This window comes from Hyperolius riggenbachi, chromosome 1 (assembly GCF_040937935.1).
Source record: "Hyperolius riggenbachi isolate aHypRig1 chromosome 1, aHypRig1.pri, whole genome shotgun sequence".
Taxonomy (NCBI): Eukaryota; Metazoa; Chordata; class Amphibia; order Anura; family Hyperoliidae; genus Hyperolius; species Hyperolius riggenbachi.
Window position 1 is genome coordinate 586,145,140 of NC_090646.1, and position 18,580 is coordinate 586,163,719.

At 43.3% G+C, this 18,580-nt stretch overlaps 1 protein-coding gene across 3 annotated transcripts in view; it reads right to left on the minus strand.

Moving 5' to 3' along the window:
* The window catches only part of GFM2 (GTP dependent ribosome recycling factor mitochondrial 2), a 70,534-nt gene that overhangs the window by 51,560 nt on the left and 394 nt on the right, over window positions 1-18,580 (minus strand). For 2 of the 3 annotated variants that reach the window (XM_068248506.1, XM_068248515.1), the window contains exons 2-9: window positions 15,284-15,394; window positions 14,055-14,142; window positions 11,338-11,383; window positions 10,420-10,517; window positions 10,183-10,308; window positions 9,999-10,087; window positions 5,540-5,628; window positions 5,241-5,301 (exon numbers count right to left, since the gene is read on the minus strand). In XM_068248506.1, the coding sequence (XP_068104607.1) occupies window positions 5,241-5,301; window positions 5,540-5,628; window positions 9,999-10,087; window positions 10,183-10,308; window positions 10,420-10,517; window positions 11,338-11,383; window positions 14,055-14,142; window positions 15,284-15,346 (660 nt within the window). In that variant the 5' untranslated portion in view covers window positions 15,347-15,394. The remainder of the gene's footprint in view (window positions 1-5,240; window positions 5,302-5,539; window positions 5,629-9,998; window positions 10,088-10,182; window positions 10,309-10,419; window positions 10,518-11,337; window positions 11,384-14,054; window positions 14,143-15,283; window positions 15,395-18,580) is intronic. The other variant, XM_068248524.1, reaches the window with a different exon arrangement.

The following is an 18,580-nucleotide window of genomic DNA, read 5'->3' on the forward strand; positions in this document are numbered from 1 at the left end:
TATATTTAAAGTCCACTCCACAATCGACATTTGAGTCCGACTGAGGAAGTCTGCTAGATTGTTTGTTGAGCCCTTTAGGTGTACAACTGTGAACAACTCCAGATTGTCCTCTGCTAACACTAGACTCTCTAATGCTGGGGATACACGATACGTTTCTGTACCGTGTATCGAGCAACTGATCCGGCCAGCTGATATTCAGCTGGCCCGATCAAGCCGCTCGACCCCCGCCTACTGATCCCCGCCTGCGGACAATGGCAGGGAATCGAGCGCTTATAAGGAAGAGGACGAGCGCCAATCGATCTGCGCGCACGAGCGGGGATGCGCTGGCATCGAGCCGCTGGCTCGATCCAGCGCAATAACCGAGCCGTGTATGCCCGGCAAAACGCTAAGTTCATCAACTTGAACAATTTTTTTCCCCTAAGACGATTTTTAGTTCCATCGAATTTATCACAAATACTAGGCACAGAATTATCCGAGATGGTTGTATATGAAATCTTTCTATGCTTATTACTCATCCAGCTTTTTTCAGTTCTGTACTCACTACCTCTATGGTGCATTAACTGGTAAGAATTTAACACATTTTCTTTCCTGTGAAGTTCGGCAACTATTTACGAAATAATTTTTGTAAATATTCTGGGTGCCGATTTTATTCCAAAGGAGAGGCAACGGAATTGAAAGTGATACATTCCGTTTCCGTTTCTCACTGCAACCTCAGAAATGCCTGGGATTTCGATTCAATCAGTACATGTCAATAAGCATCTTTCAGACCGATGCTTATCCTGTATCCTCCTGGAATCAGAAGATTCCAAACTGTGTAAATTGACTCCATTCAGAAACTTTACATGTTTTATGAATGTATTTATTGGCTTCCGATTCCATATGAATCGAATATTTCCTGTCGGTTTTTTGACCAGGGATATCTTTGCATACAACCCTTTCCTTTGTTTACGGGTACTATTCATTTCACAAATTATTTAAAGAGTGGAAGGAATTGCTGAGTCTTCCTCCCACCTGGTTTTCGTCCCTTTTGTTTAGACGGTGCATCAGAGCTTCTGAACAAGGCGTTCGGTTTGCTCTGCTCTATTGAAGCTGTGATATTGGCCTCGTTCGAGACTCTGTACCAAATCTGGCCCAAATAATCGATCTCTTGAATGTGGAATTGTACACACTTTATTTTTGGGTAAAGTACTTCCCATGTCTTTATCCAAAGATTCCTTCTAGCTACATTGGCTAACACTGCAGCTCTGTCATCAATGTGATTCAGAAGTCGCATCAATCATAAAGCGAATAGCTTTAAACATCACAGTAAAGAGAATTTAATATCACCTCTTTACTTGCACCAATTTTTATGTGCCTTTCCACCTGCCGCATTCCCAAATTTAAAGTGCGAGCGACTACTGTAGTTGCTGCAGCAGGCCGAAAATTTTTACCAATAGCTGTCCAAGTTTTCTTTAAAGCAAATTTTTTTTTTTTTTTTTTTTGAAGGCTCTTTTATATTATCAACACCTTCAAAAGCTAATTAATTTTAATTAAAGAAAAGACAGCATCCAACTTAGGACACTTGGGATCCTGGGGCCCTTTGGTGAGTTAGTTGGCAAAACCCTACATATCCTGGCATGCAAAAGCGAATGCAGATTTGCTTGAGCAGTGTCTCATGAATAAGCTAATTAGGCCTTATCTGCAAAGCCTGGTATATAAGGGTTCACTTGGTGTTTGATGCACACACCCTTTTTGCAATACAAATTAGGACACTTGTCCCAGTGTTTGCTATGCTCTTCTGAAAAAGGAAACCTTCCCTTAAACCTAGACAAAAACACTTTTCCTTTGAAGTATGTACAGAAAATACTAGTGGTTGGTCCCCTTCCACTCCTGCATACAATTCCTCATGTACAGAAGTCCTTTGTGGCTTGTCAGTTTTTAAAACTAATGCATTATATAAAGCTTTTCAGTTTCACTTGATGCAAATTTAACTCTTGCAGGTTTGCTTTGCATACTCCTCTTCACCATCAGAATCAAAAACATCCTCCATTTCGAATTACTCTGGTTCAGAATCAGACAAAACCTGTCTATTAGCTGTAGCTTTTTTATGTACAAACAAAGGTCCAACAGATACATTACTAACAATTTCATCTGATACGGAAGCAGGTATATTGCCAATAACTGGCGGAGTTATAATCACCCCAGCCTGTGCAAAAAAAGTAGTTCCAACATTAATTGGCACAGGAATTTTTATCTGTAACAACATTAACAGGTGCTTGTGTAGCTGAAACCACCATTGCTTCTCTGAAAGCCTTAATTAACTCAGTCATTTCACTTCTCATTGCATTCATTAAGTATTTATATGATGAAGTATCAGACTCCTGATTAAGCAGTGTAATTGTGCATGCTTAACAAAGTTTTAGCACATACATATGACAATTTAGTATTGCATATAGGGCAACGTTTGGACCTGGGCCTGTCAGTTTAATCAGCAGTATCTACTCTGAAAGAAAAACAGACAAAACAACCCTAGTCAAACAAACCACTTTAGCTAAACAAACAATCTTTAGCCAAACTTTGCCCCAACAGCTAAGGCTAGCTGTAAACACGAATCCAAATCAGTTTTATCTCACCGCTCCTGCGTCTTGTTTGTTTGGATCAGTCTCAGGCTTGTCGGCTTTGGTATCCTTCTTGGCCTCCTGCCTTGAATCCCAGCCTCCTGAGAAGCGTTTATCTCTCACACAGTTTAATGGATAGTGAGAGTGAACGCCGAACCGCTGTAGCTCTTCAATTCTGGCGTGCGGAAGTGACGTCACGGCGACACCGGAAACGTCCGTGCCGCCATCTTGGTTGAGGGAAACCATGCGCACGGCCTCCGCCTACCGCTTTGTCTCCCCCAGCGTCCAACAACCGTGCCAGCGGCCTCTGCCAAAAGAGCGTCTTCGCTACAGCCTTCCCCCTGCCGCCATCACCTGAACACCATGCGTTTGAGGGAGGTAAGCCACTGGTTCCACACTACTGATCTCCGCATTTATCGGCCAGCATAAATCCCCAGCAGCATGCCCAAAGCCCTTAGCCACTCAGGCTCTCCAGGACTCGGACACCTTACAGAGAGACCTGTTCCAGGGAACAGGAAACATCCATACTGCCGGACACCTGCGGTGGGTCTAAACTTATAGAGAGACCAAGTGGATGTTTCCTGTTTCCTGGGAGGGGCCAAATCTCGTAGTATACCTGTCCTGGAGGGTTACTGGAAAAAGATAGATAGAAAATCGAGAGGTTGGTCAGAAGTTAGTAGTAATAATTATATCGGGGATGGAGATATAGTTGTAGCCAGCACTGATTCCTATAAGTCCCTAACCTGACCCACAGCTGCATCCTTAGGCCTCTTGCACACTGCAAGTGATTCCGATTCAGATTCCGCTTTTTAATCAGTTTTTACATCCGATTCAGATTCCGATTTGCAGTGTGCAGGGAGCAAACTGCAAATCAGAATCTGAATCGGATGTAAAAACTGATTAAAAAGCGGAATCTGAATCGGAATCACTTGCAGTGTGCAAGAGGCCTTATTGAGGTTTGATCCCCCGCCAACCTCCATACTGAGAAAATATGAAGTCTTCAGTCTCCATTCCGAGAAATAAAGAAGCAGGAGCGTGCACCAACTGTCCTGTTTGTAATCTTGCTTTTAATCCTCTAGACCAGTTCCATACAAACGGGGGTGAACATCAGTCTACACATGAATAATGTAAATGTACATACATACTGATCAGTATGTATGTACATTTACATTATTCATGGAACTGATCTAGAGGATTAAAAGCAAGATTACAAACAGGACAGTTGGTGCACGCTCCTGCTTCTTTATTTCTCGCCATTATTACATCTTCTTTCTAAGACTATTGGCGGAGCACATGTCCAAGCACTCCTCTGATCCCATTGTGGGGGCTATGGTAGCAAAGAGTGGTCAGTAGCTTCACAAGTATCTTCCCACATACTGGACTTGAATTATAGGGAGTGCTACACTACAACTGCTTCTTTGATTTAGAATTCCAGCAAAGTGGAAGGTGAACTGTCTTTCCACTTATCCACAATTAACTTTCTAGCTAATAGAGAGAAAATATAAAAGGATAGAGTTAGAACCGAGTCCGCAGATCTTCTAGACTGCCCAAAAAGGGCTGCAACTTCATCTATAACGAACTGGGAGTCCATATTACTTTTGATAAAAGATTCCAGTTCTGACCAGAAAGGAGCAATCTTTTTGCAACTCCAGAACCAATGTATATAGGATGGGTTTGGAGTGCCGCATCTCCAACAACCTCTGCCGATCCAGTTTCCCTGATCTGCAGTTTTCCGCGGGATGCGGTACCATCTGGACACCAGTTTAAACTGAGTTAGCTAAACACTGGTGCTAGCGGGGAACCACATATCCCTGAAAACCTGACACCAATTTATCTCCTTGGCCTTAGGACCAAGTTCTTTTTTCCCAACTGGCCCTGCTAAAGGTGGATCAACCATCTCGTTGGTCCCTAAAAAATTATAGATTTTGCCCAACGCTTTATCTGGCACTATACCCAAAGTGAAATAACTTTCAAGCTTATTCATGCTTCTTCTTATGGGGGCTTTCTTTTTGACAGATCTGACAAAATTGTCTAACTGCCACTTTCCCAACACAGTGGCTGGTGATGCAGAACCCTCAAGAAAAAGCACATGCGTTTTTGATGATCACAAGGGCATCGTGATTAACACAGTATTCGCATTGCCATTTTTGCAGCTGAGTGATTTGACTTTAACCCACAAAAATAGTGCGTGCAGCATTTTTCCTGCCAATGAAAATTGCATAGTACATTGCAATTGCTCCACAATCACACCAGAATGCATAAAAGTACAGAAAATCTCAATCACATCAATCGCGTTTGTGATCGTAATTTTCAGTGTGTACCTTCCTGTCACGGGGTGGAAATATACTATAAATATTTCCTGTAGAGCTACATTATGTTGCAATTTTCTATACATAATATTTCTCCATTTGAAATGTCTAAAAAGAATGTAAGATAAATAATTAGCTATACTATACTGATGTTGCCTCATTTATCTGTCATAGGAGGCGTCTGTAATTCATCTGACAGTCACAAATCTGCCTTCTCCAGCAGACATTTCTAAGGTGGGCATCAGAGTGACAACATTTCAGCTAAGATATAAAAGAATGTAGGAAGCATAAAGGAGGATTCTAGGAATAATGTGTATACATTTCAGCAGTGTACCTGCAGCAGCAGCGGCTTGGCCTTCAGCTTCTCTTTGATGCTCTCAACCGAATAGGAAAAGCTAGGAGGGAAATATTGAAGAGGTTAAAGTGGACCTGAACTCTAGCACAGGACAGACGTAAAACAAATAGAAATGGAGTACCGCGGTCGCGCTACGAGTGTAGCTTACTGTAATTACCTGTGTTAGCGACAGGGGATATTACAGCACGCTTTGTAATATTACCGTGCGAAATGTATGCAGGGTAATATTACCACAATTTAATGAATCAAGCCCATTCTCTTCTAGAGCGAATATGTACCTGGCACTGGATTTGTCCATCTTGTTTAAAAAGCATATTCTTGGCACAGAGTGTTTGTCTGCCTGTCTCCATACTGTCAGGGTCTGAGCCTGGAATAAAATAAATTATATACGTTTCTGGACAAACTACAAACTATGTGACAATTTTAGTGTAAAATAAAATGAATTAAAATGATATAAAAAAAAAAAACGACTTGAGATGCTTGATCCAATTAACTTATCAAATATGTAAAAAAAATAATGATTGGTCTTTTTGGGGGGGAAACTCCATTTCCCCCTATAGTGTGACCCTCGCTCACAACCCTACCCGTGACCCCCGAACCATGCCCACACTCAACTGACATGGGGGCAAACAAAGGACGCATGCCTAGGGAATTTATTAGATAGGATGCCATCAATATTGCTAGAAAATCAGGAAAACATGACTATGGCTACAGAAAGATATTCATTCAACAGCCTAACAAAGACCAACTAGTTAAGTCATAACTTTATAGTCAAACATCCTAAGCTCCTGTATTCAATATAAACTAACATTGTTGACATATGGGATGAAGAAGATACCCACAAACTGTGAAAAACAAAACCGTGTTAAACAGACAGTCATAAACAGAAAGATCTCTCTTCATGCCTATCTCCATAACAAATAAAAAAACAAACTACTCCATAATAGCTACAGCTGGAGCTTCAAGAAACTCAGCAACATCATGGGAGCTCAGAACACGGCACCAAGAACATTCATATGCTGAAGGAACTTACATCATATATTGTTTACCAAGCATAACGTAGTGCTAAACAGACAGGTTTACAGTCATAAAAGGTTCCAGTTCTGCATGTCCAGGAAAGCCCTAAGACCAAAATGGCATCTCTTATTTGCCATAACACATTCAATGGGAAAAGGAAACCAATGAATAACTGGGTGGTTAGCTTTTCTTTTCTTCCTCTGCACACTACAGTACGTAGGAGTAGAAAGCTCAGTCTAGTCTACCCGGAGCAGGGGTCTAGTCCTGGGAAAAGAAGTGAGTGGACTCACTTGGAAAACCCCTGTGCCACGCTGTGAGCGGGGCGCCAAAATGGGCGTGGTCAAGCAATGGGGGCACGGTCGTGGGTGGGGCCAAATATACATGACCTTAGCAGTGATGTAAAAGGTCTGCCGAGGAAGTTTGAGCTCTGCCGTAGTGTATCCCCCAAAAATAGATGTAATCTGACAGCATTTCACCAAAAAGACACATAATCTGGTAGAAGTTCCTGCAAAATACAGATAATATGGAAGTGGTTCCCCCAAAATAGACAATGTGGCAGCAGCAGTTCCACCAACATACACATAATTTGGAAGCAGTTCCCCGAAATACGCGAAACCTGGCAGCGGATCACCCAAAATACACGTAACACCCAAAAGACATAATCTGGCAGTAGTGGTCCCCCAAACATACACAATCTGGCAGCAGTTCCCCAAAATACACGTAATCTGGCAGCAGCCGTTCCCCTAACATACACATAATCTGGCAGCTGTTCCCCAAAATAGATAACAGCGGTTCCACAAAAATGCAGATAATCTAACAGCAGTTCCCCCAAAATAGGTACCCCCAGCATAGGTAGCCAGGTCTATAGGTGTCCCCAGTATATGTAGCCAGAGGTATAGTTGCCTAGTATATGTAGCCAGGGGTTTAGTAGTCCCCAGTATATGCAGCCAGAGGTATAGGTGTCCAGTATATGTAGCCAGGGGTATGTGTCCCCAGTATATGTAGGCAGGGGTATATGTGCCCAGTATATATGTAGCCAGGGGTATATGTGCCCAGTATATATAGCCAGGGGTATATGTGCCCAGTATATGTAGCCAGGGGTATATGTGCCCAGTATATGTAGCCAGGGGTATATGTGCCCAGTATATGTAGCCAGGGGTATATGTGCCCAGTATATGTAGTCAGGGGGTATATGTGCCCAGTATATGTAGTCAGGGGGTATATGTGCCCAGTATATGTAGTCAGGGGGTATATGTGCCCAGTATATGTAGTCAGGGGGTATATGTGCCCAGTATATGTAGTCAAGGGGTATACGTGCCCAGTAGATGTAGTCAAGGGGTATACGTGCCCAGTAGATGTAGTCAAGGGGTATATGTGCAGCACGGTGGCGTAGTGGTTAGCTCTCTCGCCTTGCAGCGCTGGGTCTCTGGTTCGAATCTCAGCCAGGGCACTATCTGCAAAGAGTTTGTATGTTCTCTCCGTGTCTACGTGGGTTTCCTCCGGGCACTCCGGTTTCCTCCCACATTCCAAAAACATACGGATTGGTTAATTGGCTCCCCCTAAAAATTGGCCCTAGACTACAGTACTTACACTACATAATATAGATATATGGCAATGGTAGGGATTAGATTGTGAGCTCCTTTGAGGGACAGTTAGTGACAAGATGTAGTCAGGGGGTATATGTGCCCAGTATATGTAATCAGGGGGTATATGTGCCCAGTATATATGTAGGCATGGGTATATGTGCCCCAGTATATATAGCCAGGGGTATATGTGCCCAGTATATGTAGTCAGGGGGTATATGTGCCCACTATATGTAGTCAGGGGGTATATGGGCCCCAGTAAATATAGGCAGGGGTATATGTGCCCAGTATATGTAGTCAGGGGTATATGGGCCCCAGTAAATATAGGCAGGGGTATATGTGCCCAGTATATGTAATCAGGGGGTATATGTGCCCAGTATATATGTAGCCAGGGGTATATGTGCCCAGTATATGTAGTCAGGGGGCATATGTGCCCAGTATATATGTAGCCAGGGGTATATGTGCCCAGTATATGTAGTCAGGGGGTATATGTGCCCAGTATATGTAATCAGGGGGTATATGTGCCCAGTATATATGTAGGCATGGGTATATGTGCCCCAGTATATATAGCCAGGGGTATATGTGCCCAGTATATGTAGTCAGGGGGTATATGTGCCCAGTATATGTAGTCAGGGGGTATATGTGCCCCAGTAAATATAGGCAGGGGTATATGTGCCCAGTATATGTAGTCAGGGGGTATATGTGCCCAGTATATATGTAGCCAGGGGTATATGTGCCCAGTATATGTAGTCAGGGGGTATATGTGCCCAGTATATGTAATCAGGGGGTATATGTGCCCAGTATATGTAGTCAGGGGGTATATGTAGTCAGGGGTATATGTGCCCCAGTATATATAGCCAGGGGTATATGTGCCCAGTATATGTAGTCAGGGGGTATATGTGCCCAGTATATGTAATCAGGGGGTATATGTGCCCAGTATATATGTAATCAGGGGGTATATGTGCCCAGTATATATGTAGCCAGGGGGTATATGTGCCCAGTATATATGTAGGCAGGGGTATATGTGCCCCAGTATATATAGCCAGGGGTATATGTGCCCAGTATATATGTAGGCAGGGGTATATGTGCCCCAGTATATATAGCCAGGGGTATATGTGCCCAGTATATGTAGTCAGGGGGTATATGTGCCCAGTATATGTAGTCAGGGGTATATGTGCCCCAGTATATATATAGCCAGGGGTATATGTGCCCAGTATATGTAGTCAGGGGGTATATGTGCCCAGGATATGTAGTCAAAGGGTATATGTGCCTAGTGTATATGTAGGCAGGAGTATATGTGCCCAGAATAGGTAGTCAGGTGTCTCCCCCCCCCCCCCAGCAGGAGGGGAGCAGAGAAGAGGGAGAGCTGTGTGGATGGTGGAGAAGGGGGACCATCTCCTTCTCCCCCCTTCCCTCACCTTAGGGTGCTCTCCCTCCCTCGCTGTCCCCTCCAAAAGTAGCGTGCGAGCAGCCGGCAGGACTTACCTCTCCACGCTCCGGCGCGAGCACTCCACTGCCGCAAGTCTGGTCTGGTCCAGACCAGAGCAGCAGCACGCAGATCCGGCGCCGGAACGAGGAGAGGTAAGTCCTGTCGGCTGCCCGCACGTTACTTCTGGAGGGGACAGCGAGGGAGGGAGAGCACCCTAAGGTGAGGGAAGGGGGGGGGGAGATGGCCCCCCTACTCCACCGAGTCCCACTCGACCCCTGACCCGGAGGAAATAGGATTTCATGATTGCAAACTTCTGGCAATGCATAAAGCAAGCGTGAGGAACAGCCTGGGATTTTTATTGGAAACCATGACATTTTTTGAAGGTAAAAAAAACTACATAAACCCTTTAGCAGGCCGATTTATTTTAGCACATTTTTTGTATTTCTTATTTGTTACATTTCCCTGTTTCTAATTGGTACTACTGTAATTTACGGCCACTTGTCACTAGGGGGCAGTGTGAGACAATAACAGAGGACTTCTGCTTTCAGTTTCTATATTTTCTGCTAGCAGAGAGACATTAAAGCATTCCAAGAATTAACAGCACAAGTCCTTCTAAAAGCATTGCATTTATCTTAAACGAGATAACTCTATTGAAGCTGCTAATGGGTTAATGGAAAACCAATAGCTACATCCCACCATCTACATTACCTCCACCCCTGCTGAAGCATCAAACACAGCTACTGCTCCATCCAGCACTCTCAATGAGCGTTCCACCTCTACAGTGAAGTCCACGTGGCCTGCAGGAAAGAATTAACAAGAGAGCAGATGTAGCTCACTAGAAGCAGTTAATATTTTTTCCGACTGACAAAGAGGAAATGAATTTCAAGATTACCAGGTGTGTCAATTAAATTGATCCTGTGTCCATTCCAGTCAAATGTGACAGCTGCAGACTGAATAGTGATGCCTCGCTCTCTTTCTTGTGCCATATAGTCCGTCACTGTGTCCCCATCATCAACATCTGTAACAGACGATCCCACTCATCAGTCTAGCAGGCAGAGCGCCTGGGATCACAGAAAACCCCAGCATTAATGGTGATCAAACTGAAAGTTCCAGCTAAAATGTCTCTCACCTCCAAGAGCCCGGATGTACCCAGAATAATATAACATTCTCTCTGTGGTTGTGGTTTTACCAGCATCAATGTGAGCCATGATTCCTATGTTTCTGATCCTGTACCAGAGAGAAAGGGCAAGTCTCCATCAAGCATGTTGAATCTTAAAGAGTAACTGTAGTGACATATAGAAGAATGCAGGAAATTAATCAGGATACCCACTTTTACAGTTATTTTCCGGATTTCAACATCAGAAATACTTCCTTAATGTACATATTGCTGTATATTGGTATTTAGCCCCACCCTCCCAGTGATGCTTAGCTTAGGCTGTTTAGCTATGTGGAATTTTCCTCACAAAGCATTCTGGGAGAGCAGGCATTATTTTCACAGGGTTCTGCAAAGCTGCACCTGTCAGGACTAAAAATGTCACCACCCATGACAAACTTCAGACTAAATATTTATAAATGAATATTGTTAAAAATTTTTTTTTAATAATAATTGTATTCATTTGTCAAGTGACAGGCAGCCTACTGGGCCAATCAAAGTGCAGGAATACTGTTCTTTCAAGCTACTGGACCCGCCATTACGTTTAATGAGCCCCTCATTAAAACAGCAACGAATAGCGTAATTTTGCAGCGCTCGCTATGACTGCATAGCGTGCGCTTAGAATTATTAAGAAGTGCTGTAGTCATGAAGCAGCGCACCTTTGTGAATCAACCCCATACTGCCTAAACCTGGGTGTGTCTTAAAATTTATAGAGAGGAAGTCCGATGTTTCCTGTTCCTGGGAGGAGCCGAGTCTCAAAGTGTACCTGTCCTGGAGGATTACTGGGAAAAACTGATTTATTGGAGGTAAGCACACATGCAACAATCTCTGGCCCTCCTCCAATGATGAAGCCCTATTCTGGAATTCTTGCATGATAATTCCACTGAAACTTACTTTGATATTGGAGGACTAATCATGGACCGCAGAGACTTCACCTGACCTGGGAAAAAAAAAAATGTACGGTAATAACTGTAAGGGGGGGGGGTTTACATCATGACACATTTTATTCCATAAACAAGTACAAACAATGGAATTAAATTTATAGAAATCCTAAAGCGCATTTATTAAAGATGTGAAAAAATTAGGTGCAATAAATAGTAACTAGATTTACCAATCACGATATGTAAAATGAGGTTGGACAATTACTAATTGGGTTATAAATGACAACAAAAATATTCTGCCATATTCATGCTTCTCTTGTGTAGAGCTATACTCTGTTGTACTTTACCAAAGACGCCAATACAACAGAAATCAGTCCTTACTCCAGCTTCTGCATTGATGACTAGAATACCTTCTGAGTGACAGACCCATGACAAGTATACTGTACAAAGTAAGTGTTCTAACACCACGAGTTGTATGCTTGTTTTGGGAGTGTGACACAGCTGGAAGATCAGGATGATTGCCAGGCAGCTGGTATATAAACCTGCCTAGCGGTATGATTACGTCCAGATATTAGGGTCTAAAAAGCAGCAGGGCTGTGGAGTCAGTACAAAAATCATCCGACTCCAACTCCGACTCTGCCAAAAAATCTGAACACATATGGGTTTTCCGGCCACCTTAATATGCAAAGTATCAAAATCTTATTAATTAATCAAGGACATACAAAATCTCAATTAATCACAAGGAAACAGGACACACATGATTCAAATCTAAAATTGCGTATGCAAAACTACATTTAGCCATCAAACAGCCGCAGTGATAACTATACCAGCTCGATAATGCATAAAGGAATTACCCATTCACACATTCCAGGCATGCCGCGCTTCCACACTGGTGCCATGCAATATTGGATGAATATAGTGGGGGCCCTCCCCTCCTCTTTGGGACAATAGTTCAATTCCTGTTGTAGTCCACCTCAAACGGTTAATAAGCAACCACTTGAGCTAGCAGAGGTCAAATCCCCCGAAGATGATACAGTTCGTTTGTCTATCTGAGAGGAATAAAGGATGGACGGACACACAGACAACTCCTTGCAGATGTTGACATGGCTGGGTTTTGAACCAGGGCTGTGGAGTCGGTACAAAAATCTTCCGACTCCAACTCCGACACCTCAGTTTATGAAACCACCGACTCCGACTCCAGGTACCCAAAATAGCTCAGATTCCGACTCTTCGGTCTAATACTTACAAGGGCTGTGGATTTGGTACAAAAATCATCTGACTCCGACTCCTCAGTTTATGAAACCATCGACTCCAACTCCAGGAACCCAAAATTACCTCGACTCCGACTCCACAGCCCTGAAAAGCAGTACAACTTTTCACAAGCTTTTAGACCCTAAAAGCAAAAAGAAATCATACCACTACATAGATCTGCAGCAGCCCTGATTTACTCACCTCCCATCGATCCAGCGCTGCAATTCTCCCTCCATCCACCGGGTGGCACTCTACCCCATAGTGAGATTGCAGTCTGTCGTCAGAGGAATCGAGAGCCTCTGAGGACCAGGAAAAGAAGGTCTGCCAGCGCCTGGATCCCGGGGAGGCGAGTTAGAAACGCCGCCACACTACGCTGTTTATTCATACCTCCCGGCTACTACAATGAGTCAGGCTCGGGGTTAAATTCCGAGCTCCAGATTTCCAGCCTGAGCCTGGCTCGGGGTTACTGCTAAGGAGGTTAAAATAGTAAATCGTCAATTTTCAAATATCTCACTGACAATCCCTTATGTTCACCCAGGTGATCACTTTTCCCCACACATTAGCAAAAAGGGAGGCTTACCAGCCGCTGACAACCCAAACTATAAGGCTGCCAGTAAGCATTAGAATCCAGATGGTGCAACTTAAATCCCTCTGATCATTACACATACCAGGTCACAAGTAACTAACCAACCACCAGTGGATACGTCAGTAGTTACGTCGCCAATGACATGCCCACTTTCCTAATCCTATAATGAAAATCAAAGACAGAGTGTGCTTTTAAAGTGGACCCAAATTAAAAATACAAGTTTCTGTAATAAAATCTATTTTCTAACTTATAATAATAAATAGCATCCTTTTTTCAGCTGCATGATGACAAATATAAAATATTTTACATTTATTTCAGGAACCCCTCACTTCCTTTCATATTGCCGGACAGAATCCTGCAGACTAGTGGAGGAGATAAAAAACAAAAACAAAACACAGGCTGCTACTGATGATGTCACAGGGGAGGTGATCTCAGCTTGTGTGAGATTTCGCAAAGACGACGCCCCTGTGAGGGAGGGTAGCTAATGACAAACACACCCATGACCTAAAACCTACTAAGCTCAGAAGTAATGGCTGCCACCTGTATAACCCTAGTTATGAAAAGAGAAGGGTGAAAAGCATGCACTGAAATGCTCATAGGCTTGAAGGAGTGTTTATTTATCTTTGTATGTGTCTGAGTGGTGCAACTAAATATTTTGAATTAAAAAAATGTTTGGTTTGGGTCTGCTTTAATACTGCAACTGTGACAGTATGATGCAATGTTATAAAATAAATAAATAAATGAGACTTTTCTTTGCAAATAATGTTCTATTCCTTAGCCATACTACACATACAATTCATTATATCACAAGTTTTTGTTTTTTGCTTCGGATTTGCTTTAATACAAAGCAAGCCACTATGCTCACAAGCCAGAAGAAACAAAGAAAATGGTACCTGTTGGCATGCTGTACTTCCTGACATGGTGATTGGGAGATATCGCTCTTCCATACAGTATCAGTTGTCTTCTGCAGCATTGTACACACTGTACAGAAGTAAAGGAGAAGTCATTAGGAAATGTCACATATACTGTAGATCATTTACCTGATCTATCAAATCTAGTAGTGTAATGGATGGTTTATATACTGTACATCAAAATCCCCATAAAGCACTAATGAATGCGGCCTATTACTACATCCGAAGTGGTAAAGCTTTGCACTCATATGAAGCGTTCAGGCACAAGGTTTACAACATGCACTATGTGCTTTTGTGTGCGCTAAATTACGCATGTCTGCAAAAAGCATGCTGTGCATGGCTTCAACAGAAAAACACATTTACTGTAAGTGCATTGATTAATAACAGATGTCAATTGTAAAGCATTTTCGCATTGTAATAACTTCCTTAGCAGCATGCTTTCCCCAGATCTTACTCTCTACAAGCTTTACAATGTTTTCTCTGGAAAGAATCAGGCGGCTAAATGTAGGCAGCCAGAGGACCCCTCTCCAGTTTAGACAGCCAGAGAGTGACCCCCAAGTGTAGCTAGCCAGAGTGTACCCCCTTAGTTTAGTTAGCCAGAGAGTGACCCCCGTACATGTGGCTATAGGTAGCCAGAAAGTGCCTCCCCCAATATAGCCACAGAGGTCCCCAAAATATAGGTAGACTGAGAGTACCTCCTTTTTTATGGTTAGCCAGGCAGTGCCCTTTCCCTTCCTCCCAGCTTAGGCAGCCATATAGTGCTCCCCCTCCCTTAGTATAGGTAGTTAGGTCTCCCCCTCCCCATTCAGTATACATCACCAGAGGTCCCACCGGCCTCTATGCAGTGTGCTCAGCTCAGCAGAACCCGTAGATCACTCACTTCCCTGGGATTCGGCCACAGTCCTCCAGGGGGAACTCTAAATTTATGCTGAAGATCACCCTCTGTCTCCATATGACTGATGGCAATTTTGGCATATTCATGGGGTCCCGGGAGGTCATGTGGCTGGATCCCTGGCAGGTGAGTGATCCTTAGAGCTCCACTGCGCACTCTGCAGCCAGCCCTCCTGGCGGTCTCCATGAGTGTATCTCAGGATTACCGCTAATTGCAGAGAAAAGTAACCCCGAGATACACTGAGGAATACCGCCAAGGGGGTTAAAACTAACAGCTGCACACAGAGTGTTCCATCCCTATGTGCACCATGTAATCTCACCTCTGTGTAAACATAAAATGATCTAGGCAAGTTCCCAGGCAAAAACTTCAGCATTGCCAACATTGTTTGTGTTCCGTATTCTCCAGACTAAAAAGTAGACTGCATTATTTTCTGCAACACAAAAAAAACTGTGTTAAAAAAATACTTCTGTAAAGTCTACATAAAGTAAACTAAATAAAAGTACATGAAGGAACAAACTCTGTATGTAGGTTTGCAAGTGACAACTGAAGCAAGAGGGATATGGAAGCAGCAATAGTTATTTCCTTTTAAGCATTTCCAGTTGCCTGGCTTTCCTGCTGATCCTCTGCCTCTAATACAGCCTCTAGCCATGGACCCTGAACAAGCATGCAGCAGATCAGATGTTTTTGACATTATTGTCAGATCTGACCAGATTTGCTGCATGCGTGTTTCTGTTGTAGTCTACACTATTGCAACCAAATAGATCAGAAGGGGGCTGCCAGGCAACTGGTATTGTTTGAAAGGAAATAAATATGGCAGATTCCACATAATTCAGTTTCCCTTCAGTTTCGAATATATAAAGTCAGCGCAGGTCTATAGTAATACAGCTTTCATCATTTTTTGGTATACAGGATCTTCGAACAAAAGGGTAAAGAAGCAAGGCTTACCAGATTCCAACAACCCACATTATAAGGTTGTAAACGAGTTTGATAGGTGGTCCGCAGAACTTTCAAATGGTGTCGTTTCACCAGCGATGTTGCACACTACAGATTCCTCCGGAATATAGTAGATATCCTGAGATCGCAGAGACTCACCAAAGGGGAGTCCAGTAGGATAGTGACATGAAAGAGATGTACGGCACATCTAAGTGTAAACCGTCTTTATTACATAACAAGTAAAACAATTAAAAACAAGGATAAAGGAAAACTCACATACGGGGCCCGTGCACTGGGAACCCCGAAAAAGTAGCGCGCATAAAATGGTCAATAGAAGACCTCAAATAAAATGTGAATAAAAAGAGGTGAATGCAATATTACCTGCGTTTTTATGATCGTATGCGTCATTGCATACGCATTGGATTTTTTTTTTTTTCCCTTCACAGGAAGAACTTGTGCTCCACTTGACCCTGATGGAGTGCAAGGCTACTTCCTGAGTTCCAGTGACTACTTCTGGTACAGGAAGTGCCTGCTTTTCATCTAGAAAGAAGTTTTCACATAGGAAAGATATGCCCTAGGTCAGAGTAATCAATCTAGCTTTTAATTTAGCCTTAACTAGCCTACTACGAATTGAATATGCAGGTAATATTGCATTCACCTCTTTTTATTCACACTATCTGAGAGATCTTTTGCTACTGTCTCTCTGACACAATGCAATTTGTCACAATGTTTTATTTCATGTTTGATGCTTTCTGCCTTTGACTAGTGTAGTCTGAATAAGGTGGAGCCTAACCACTCCCACTTTTTAATTCAAAAATGTTATAAAGTTGGTGCTGGCCGCCTGGTCGCCTTTCTCCCCTGATGACGCAAGATTGCGAAACCGGTCGGGAAGGCGACAGGCGGCACCATTTTATTTGAGGTCTTCTATTGACCATTTTATGCGCGCTACTTTTTCGGGGTTCCCAGTGCACGGGCCCCGTATGTGAGTTTTCCTTTATCCTTGTTTTTAATTGTTTTACTTGTTATGTAATAAAGACGGTTTACACTTAGATGTGCCGTACATCTCTTTCATGTCACTATCCTACTGGACTCCCCTTTGGTGAGTCTCTGCGATCTCAGGATATCTACTATATTCCGGAGGAATCTGTAGTGTGCAGCATCGCTGGTGAAACGACACCATTTGAAAGTTCTGCGGACCACCTATCAAACTCGTTTACAACCTTATAATGTGGGTTGTTGGAATCTGGTAAGCCTTGCTTCTTTACCCTTTTGTTCGAAGATCCTGTATACCAAAAAATGATGAAAGCTGTATTACTATAGACCTGCGCTGACTTTATATATTCATTGCTTGTGTGGACTTTTGGACATTGTCCTTCTCGGCTGCGGTCGCCTTCTGCCTTGGCGCTGACACTTGTTGTTTATTATTCCCTTCAGTTTCCTTCAGTTTCCCTTTAAAGGGAACCGTAACTGAGAGGAATATGGATGTTTCCTTTTAAACAATACCAGTTGCTTGTCAGTCCTGCTGAACTCTTTGGCTGCAGTAGTGGCTGAATCACACACCTAAAACAAGCATGCAGCTAATCCAGTCTGACTTCAAGTATGTAATAGCTATCACTATGGAAGATTTATAGAAACTGCTTACAAATTTAAATAGGGGGACTTGGAATGCCACCAGTGGCGTAGCAATAGGGTTGTGCAGACGGAGCAGTGCTTTTCAGCGCAGGTAGATTTGGGCGCAGCCGGCGCCACCATAGACTAGAATGGGAATCACTTGTATAGCGGTGCTCAGTGAGTACCGTCGGCTCCATCAGAAGTCGGAGCCGAAGTTGCTTTTAAAACACAGTAATTTGGCCTGTACCAATAGCTGGAAGCCGAATTATATCATTCCCCCACTATCCATGGCGGCCTGGAGGGGGAATAGTAATTAACACTGCCCGGACTTGTGCAGAAGCAGGATCAGCCATATACTGGCTGTGTCCTGCGCACAAGTCTACTGGCGCCGATTTCATATGTATGCGGTGCAGAGGTTGCGACCGCATCGGGGCCCACCTTCAACCACAGTATTAACTCTTTATTAGTCCTGTGCTGGTAATAGTAACTTCTATAGATGCTCGGAATAGTAATCATGAACAAACTGTTCCACATCCCCTTCTTGCACCTCTGACAATGTGGCTGTCCTTAGCAGGTTTTGATGCGCTATAACAATTGTTATGTATAGAGTGCTTGGGGGGGGGGGGGGGGGGGGGGGGGAATGTAAAACTCGCACCAGGGCCCATAGCTCCTTAGCTACGCCACTGAATCCCACTATCAGCCTGGCAGTGATGTGAGGAGACAGCATTGGACTAGTCCAGATCTGATGTAATGGATGCTTGAACTAAAGCCTGGTACACCCTTTCGATTATGATTGACCAATCACTTACCAATTTTACCACTTCTATGCAGTGAGGGTCAACAGATATTGAATACTGTGAGCAGATTGTATAGATAAACCCTCATACTACATGGGGGGGGGGGGGTGGTGGTGATAAAATTGGTCAGTAATTGGCCAATCAAAATTGCAGGTGTGAACCAGGCTTAAGGCTGGCAGATATATTAGGGAGAGATGAGGTGTTACATTTTCAAAGTCCCTAATAAGTGAAAGAATTATATCTAAATGATAACCATTAACATCTAACAAAACAAA